We start from the raw sequence: 7,232 nt of genomic DNA, 5'->3' as shown, positions 1-7,232 counted from the left end.
TCAAGCCCCTTCCGCATGGGGGAAGAAACTCTCGAAGTCGGTCATGGCGAATCCAGTCCACCCATTTGTACCTGGATCAATGAAGCTTGTTTCGCGGTTTGCCATAGCCTTCGAAAATAACTCATCTGCCAGCTCTTTCGCAGCATACTGCAAATTGTCTTCCGCGAACTCAACAGCACGTCGGTACTGTTCGTTGCCGTTTGCAAGGAGATCTGCGCCATGATGTACGAGGAAGAGCATCATCTCGATCCGTCCATGTTCTGCGGCGCCTTCAAATGCAGTCCTTCCGTCGAAAGGAGCTGGTTTCGCGTTGATTTCGGCGCCCGCATCCAGCAGAATCGTTGTGATACCAACGTTTCCTGCGATCGCTGCTAATTGGAGTGCTGTCGCACCTGCTTGAGGTGCCGGAGGCTCGTTTGAACAGACACCTTTGCCTAGGAGATACTTTACAATATCCATGCTCCCAACTTGAGCTGCTGCCTGCAATGGCGTTCGCGGAATTCCCCATTCGGCTGGTAGTGTTATATTCGCACCGTTTTGAAACAGTTTCCGAACAGTCTTCAATGAATCCAGGGCGATAGCGTAAAGTAGACAAGTCATGCTACCATGATTGAGAATTCCATGGATAACAGCGTTGATGTCCGTGACCAAAGGTAAGATAAGGTCAAGCACTTCATCAGTACTACCGCTTGCAGAGTGGAAACGTATTACTTCGCCGAGTGGACTTGTAAACTCATTGAGGGCACTAAGAGCAGGACGTGAAGGTGGAGGTGGATACGAATCTGGATACACTAATCGAGGCCGAGGTAGAGGCCGAGCTTGATACACAAGTGGTGGCAGAGTATCCAGGTTAAATTCCTGATTTAATGCGATGCGCCCAGTCAGATCGGCATCTCTAGCAAGAAGCAAAAGCAGCCGTATATTACCGTGCCTTATGATATGGAAGAGTGCGTCCGAGCCAAAATCTCGTGCTCCGTCCGGGTATCGGGTTCTGAAAGCAGAAACCAGCAACGTGATAACATCTTCCCGTTCTAGCACAGCAGATACAAAAAGGGCACAGTTATCGAAAGGATCTGCTCCTATGCGCAATAGTTCTTTGAGCAAAGGAAGGTTGTTTCTGACCGCGCCAGCGGCCAGCGGCGTTAGGTCATGCCCGTTACTGGTGTGGGAGACAGGACAGTAATCCGCGCCACGAGCTAACAAAGCTTCCACTGCTGTTGGATTTCCCTTCAGGATGGCAGTGCTCAGAGGTGTAACAATCCAACTTTTAAAGCGTATAGGCCGTAGCTTTGGCGGTATGCTCCAGTCCTCGAGCTTTCTCGTCAGTATTGTACCATAAATGTTGACAGGATGCCCTGCCCGAAGTACATATTGGATAACTGTTTGATCGCCCCATCGCAAAGCTTCAAGAATGATGACTTGGTCAGCAAAAGCCTTTGCTAAGGGTACTTCCCGTAGGTCTAAATATCTGATGAGCTGCATGACAACGGCTAGTTGCCTGTTTTGGATCGCGAGGATGATAGACGACGTTGTCGGTTTGATGCCTGCAGAGAGAAGCTTTCTGGTGATATCATGGTGATTTCCTCTAATGGCAGCTAAAAGAGCGTTCTGTATGTTTGCCTGCCTCCTCAGACAAATCTGTAATGCCAGAAGCTCTTCGACAAGGAGGCTGTCGCCAACTTCACATGCTGCTATAAGAGAAGGTGCAAAGCCAGCCGGTTGCTGAACCAGTTTTGGTATAAATCCTTGCGCTTTAAGAATTCTGAATGCTCCTCTAGAAGGGTCCTTGATCGATTCGCTCAAAGCAGTACCAGACAGGTCCTGATGGAGCCCTTCATGAAAATTCCCGTTTTGGTGTGGCGGCACTCTAGCATTCGGGTCCAGACCATGATTTAGGAAGTCTTCGAAAATTCCTAAATTCTGACTTTGAACAGCACTGACCAAGCACCTGACATCGGGTTGTACCTGTCTGGTGAGTAGAATACAGACTGCCGACGTATGGCTGCGTAGTACTGCCCAAGACAGTGATTGCGATAATACTGAATTCCAAACATATTGTTGATCGATCCCGTCTGAGAATGCTCGATCTAGTATGGATTCTAGTGCCGTAGAGAATGAATCGTCCCAGTCGTTTCGAGCCAGGAATGTAGGCAAACCGCCCTGCTGGAAGAATGTCTTGAAGCTCTTGTCCAAGCATTGATCGACTAGTAACAACAGTTCACTCTTGTCGCAATGATACATGCGGCCCGCAGCAAACCCAGGATCGAGTTCCACACCATTGTTAATCAACAGACGCATGATCCCGACCGTTGCTGCAGAATCCTGCTGTTTTATTGGATGCCATGTGCCAATACTGTGCAGGAGAAATGGGATCTTATCTCGGTTAGGGTCGACGCCATGATCTAGAAGAGTTTGCGTCGCCTGAAGGTGTCCTTTGTGGACCGCAAACTCCAATGGATATATATGGGGACCTGCTAGGGGGAGAGGTCGATGTGGAAGACCCACTCGGTCAATGTTCAGAACAACCTTCAAAACGGATGCATTCCCCAGAACGAGCGCCGCACAGAACATGTTCTGTAACAATGCCAGGTGATAGGGCGGTGGAGTGAGATTGATCACACTGCTTAGATCATCTTCACGAAGAGAAAAGCAATAGGATATGCCTAATTTGAAGAAATGGTCGAGCGTTGTCTTCGGTTCATCGAGCGCCTGGGCGACATCGCCTTCATTGACTAGTCGGTGGAAGATCATGTAAATGAGCTGATGATCGATGCTTTGTTGGCGAACAAGCTGTAATGTGCTCGGATGAGACATGTTCCTGATTGCAGATTCGTATGCACTGCTATTTTCTCTAGAGATCATATGGGTAAATGATCCAGCATTCCGGAGCATGCGCGAAATAATCGGCATTATTGACATCGCGAAGTTGGATGTGAACGAGTTGACTGGCAAGATTGTTGCACTTGGTGAAAAGCTGGTGCGGGAACAGTTCCTCGAGACTCCAAAATTATCGCGCCTCATGAAGTTGCCAGCATTCATCCCGTACCGAGAAGAATCTAGATCCCCGGACCCTGTACGTAGCTCTGAGTAATGCAAACATCTTGATGCCGCTGGGGTGGCGAATTCATGAGCGTATGTGTGCCATGTTGAGTCAAACAGATCGTTTTCATCTAGGCTTGCGTCTGAAGTCCACGCAAGGTTCGGGATGGAGGAATGCTTAATCTCTTGCGAAAACATGGGAGATTTGATGTTGGTAATAGCCGCAGAGGATGACAGGTAATCTTGCCATCGTCCAACGAAACTTGCTGATGGAGATATAGGTGATGGGATACTGAGAAGAGCGGGTTGCTGAGCAGGGCGATGTGGAGAAGAGCTTCTAATCGCGATAATTCTCGAAACCGGGTTGGCTACAAAGAAAGATCAGTACCATTAAGAGACTCAAGCATCTTCAAGCTTTTACCTTCGGAGGGTATTTCATCCTCAGGGTCTCTCACGTGTCTCTCTGCCTCCTGGACCTTGCCTATTTCAATGTTGTTAAGGCACGATGCTTTAGCACGCCCACCACGTGCAGGTTTGTATTTGTGTAGACGCCATTTCTTCAGCCTTGTCTCGTATTGCGCTTTACTATTCGCAAGTCAACACACACCTCGCAACTTGAACAACGATAAAACGTCACGTCATTCACTTACGTTGCCGAGAAATTATAGTTAATTGACATAATCTCCTGGACTCCGCCTGAAGCTGTCAAAGGTTTGTTTTGCTCGACGTACAGGCGGCGGATAGTGGGTTCGTGCAACTGCCACTCCCGCTCCGGTATGCGCCGCGCATACTTCTCCTCGGACATCGTAACGCTTGGCCAGGTGGTTTGTCGCGCAAGAGCATCAATTCCTGTGCGTGTAGTCGGATGATGTTCAAAGACCAGGCTGAGAGCGGGGCGCCTGCACCTTTTGTAAGAAAGCAGGCGAGGCAGATGGCGCTCGAAATCTGAATTCAGCCACAATACGCCTGCATCTTAGACCAATGAGAGCTACAGTGCTTACCGCTGTGTACAACACATGAACAGAGTCTGGATTGAAGCTCACCGTCGCGGCTGATGCGTCATAACCGTCATGACTGCGCCTGCCAAATCCAGATTTCGGAACGCTCAGCCTCGTTCAATTCAGATTTGAACAGGACCAGCCTTGCTTGATCATGATGCCAAGCTCAAATCTCAATTGCTCAGCATGAAACGTCAAATCTGAATTAGACGTCTGTTGCTGAAATCTTCTTTCTCGATAGCATCTTCTGAATCTGCATTCGAGCGAGGTCCGTTGGAGGAATCTGGTTTCCTAGCGGAGTTCTAAAATCCGTAATCGAGGCTGAAATCTGATTTACCAACAGCGTCCTTCAAATCTGAATCCGAGGTCTTTCTTGGGAATCTGCTTTCTCGGTAGATATGTTTGACGCGCTATCACGCTGTAGACTCGCAAATCCACCATTGTGCCTACCTTGACAAGCTCGAAAATTCACACATTCAATGATGACCTGGTCAAAGGACAATACCATCTCTGTTCTTGCTCTTCTTGCAACCTGCGTTCCGATATTCGTTCTGTTTGCTGCATGTCTGCTTCGCCAGAGACGAAGGCGCGCCAACAAGCAAAGTGAGTAATTGGTCGAGCAAGTGAACTGTGACGGCAGCGATACTGATCAAAGACAGACCGGTCGGATTTAGAAAAGGCATCGGTGTTACCTCGCCAGCAGCTTTTGCAATACGGGATAGTTCGGAGGGAATGTGTACTTGTTGCGTTAGTCCTCGTTCAGAGGGATGTGCATATTGCGGAGCGCAGGTCTTAAAAGACGACGGGTATGTATCGGTGGTAGGACACTTAGAACATTCCGCTAATCTTTGAGAAGATATATGCCATGGCCAGAGGGGGATAATCGCATCCTTGAGGACATTGTGTTTGCGGGTTCCTCCTTCGAGATTGTCTTTTCGTACGGGTGTCGTTACGAGTGGCTCATCGCTCTGCGTCATCGCAGTACCAGTGGGTGCAGCGCTAGATGAACCTCGGGTGCCAAGCCGCGTGACATGATCTGTGTATACTATCAAGACTCGTTCTACGACCTCGATTACTATTGGCAGAGGGTTTTATCGGACTTGCACTACCAAAAACAACAGCAGATGCATTGCAACGATGTCATTCAGACTACTCACCAGACTTTCATCTACAGCTTACTCGCCTCCCCGCTCGTCCTGTTAAGGTACAATGGATCCCTAGGCTCAATACCATACTTCCTGCACAACTCCTCACCCTTCTTCTGCTGCGCCTCAATCCTCTGCTTATGCGCCAATCCCCTCTTATTCTCATTCTTACCCAGCTGCAGAAGATGCACCTCATCAGGTCCATCTACAATCCTCATCGTGCGACCACTCGACCACATCTGCGCCAAAGGTGTATCTTGACTTACACCAGCACCACCGTAAGCTTGCATCGCCCAGTCGATAACCTTGAGGTTGACTTCAGGAACGAGGACCTTGACTTCGGCGATTTCCTTGAGCGCGCCCTTGGCGTTTGTCTCGTCGATCTTGATAGCTGCGTTCAGGACAGCGAGACGCGCGGCGTCAATCTCAATACGCGAGCGGGCGACACGTTCGAGCATGATGCCGTGCTTGTTAAGCAGCTGACCAAACGGCTTCTTGCGCTCGTCGTTGATGCGAGCGAGGAACCATTCCAGGGCCTTCTCGGCAGATCCGATACTACGCATGGCGTGGTGGATACGACCGGGTCCGAGACGGCCTTGGATGATTTCAAAACCGCGGCCTTCGCCTAGCACCATGTTGCTGGCGGGGACACGGACGTTCTCAAATGTGACGTGTCCGTGGCCGTGGGGTGCGTCGTCGAAACCCATGACTGAGAGCATACGGTGGATGGTTACACCGGGGGTGTCGTTGGGGACGAGGATGACGGATTGCTGCTTGTACTTGTCAGAGTTGTTGGGGTCGGTCTTTCCGAGGACGATGAAGATCTTGCAGCGAGGGTCGCCGATGCCTGATGACCACCATTTCTAGAGCGATGTTAGTATCATGAAGTATAGAGTTGGGAAGAAGGCGAACGAACCTGGCCGTTCAGCACGTAGTGATCGCCATCTTTCTTGATAGTCATCTCAATGTTGGTAGCATCACTTGACGCAACCTGAGGCTCCGTCATCAGGAACGCCGACCTGATCTTGCCCTCCAGCAGCGGGTCGAGCCACTTCCTCTTCTGTGCCTCGGTACCATACTTGGCGATGACCTCCATGTTACCAGTATCGGGAGCAGCGCAGTTGACAGCCTCGGAGGCTGTCCGGCTCTTGCCCAGGTACTCGGCCATGAGTCCATACTCCAAGTTGCTGAAGCCAGCACCTTCCTTGAAGTGTGCCTTGGGCAGGAACATGTTCCATAGTCCAAGCTCTTGTGCCCTCTTCTTCAGGTCCTCGATGATGGACGGATGTGACGAGAAGCGCTCTTGTACGGTCTGGCCGATCTGGCGCACGTAGACGGCGTCGGCGGGGATACATTCTTCTTCGACGAACTTCTCTACCTACGGATACGTTAGCATACTGTGAGACTTAGGTTCACGGAGAAACCCACAATATCGAGAGTCTTCGCCGCTCTCTCGCTGACGAATGGCCGCGCGATGACGGGAATGCGCTGCGAGGCGGAAACATGGCCATTCTGGCTATTGCTAAGCAAGTCGTAGGCGCGGTCGTACGGTACAGACATGATTGATTGCTGTCGAGGAAGTATGAGGTAGGAGGAAGTTCAGGGAGGAAATCCGGGGTAGTTTAACAAAAAGATGCGGAGACGACTCGTCCATGGCTACTGCTTCGGTCATTGACGTTGGGGAGCTAAGAGTTGCCGAGGTACGATCTGGAACACCTCCGCTTTAGAGCTCGTAACCTGGCCGTCTCACACCACGACAACATGATACTTTGCCGATGGGAAATGGACTCCAGCGAAAGATGTTCTTGACCGAGGCATCGATGATAGTAATGGTGTTGCAGGTGTTGCGATCGTACTTGGCGATAAGTGCGCCATAGACGCGACGCCACCGTTACGCGCGGCGCGTTCTGTTTAATCTTCCGACAAGGCGTGAACAAGTCCCATGTATACATCAACGTAGTCACTCCGAGATAGAGGATATTGAATTTTGCCCAACAATCATGGCGCGACTAGTTGACTCTTCTGGCCACAGCAGTTGTAAGGCAACCAG

The 7,232-nt window shown here is 50.3% G+C and overlaps 2 protein-coding genes across 2 annotated transcripts; both read right to left on the bottom strand.

Annotated features, from left to right (window-relative positions):
- Nucleotides 1-2,814, bottom strand: ALTATR162_LOCUS12009 (uncharacterized protein; the record flags this gene model as incomplete). The annotated part of the gene is made up of 1 exon (XM_043319654.1): nucleotides 1-2,814. The coding sequence occupies one exon, from the start codon at nucleotides 2,812-2,814 to the stop codon at nucleotides 1-3; it is 2,814 nt and encodes a 937-aa protein (XP_043175589.1).
- Nucleotides 2,815-5,205: 2,391 nt separating this feature from the next.
- ALTATR162_LOCUS12008 (uncharacterized protein) lies at nucleotides 5,206-6,742 on the bottom strand (the record flags this gene model as incomplete). The annotated part of the gene is made up of 3 exons (XM_043319653.1): nucleotides 5,206-6,045; nucleotides 6,099-6,560; nucleotides 6,611-6,742. The coding sequence occupies 3 exons, from the start codon at nucleotides 6,740-6,742 to the stop codon at nucleotides 5,206-5,208; spliced, it is 1,434 nt and encodes a 477-aa protein (XP_043175588.1).
- Nucleotides 6,743-7,232: the final 490 nt, after the last annotated feature.

Source organism: Alternaria atra (genome assembly GCF_907166805.1).
Source record: "Alternaria atra isolate CS162 genome assembly, contig: 37, whole genome shotgun sequence".
NCBI classification, from domain to species: domain Eukaryota; kingdom Fungi; phylum Ascomycota; class Dothideomycetes; order Pleosporales; family Pleosporaceae; genus Alternaria; species Alternaria atra.
This window is presented reverse-complemented; position numbering and strand designations above follow the sequence as displayed.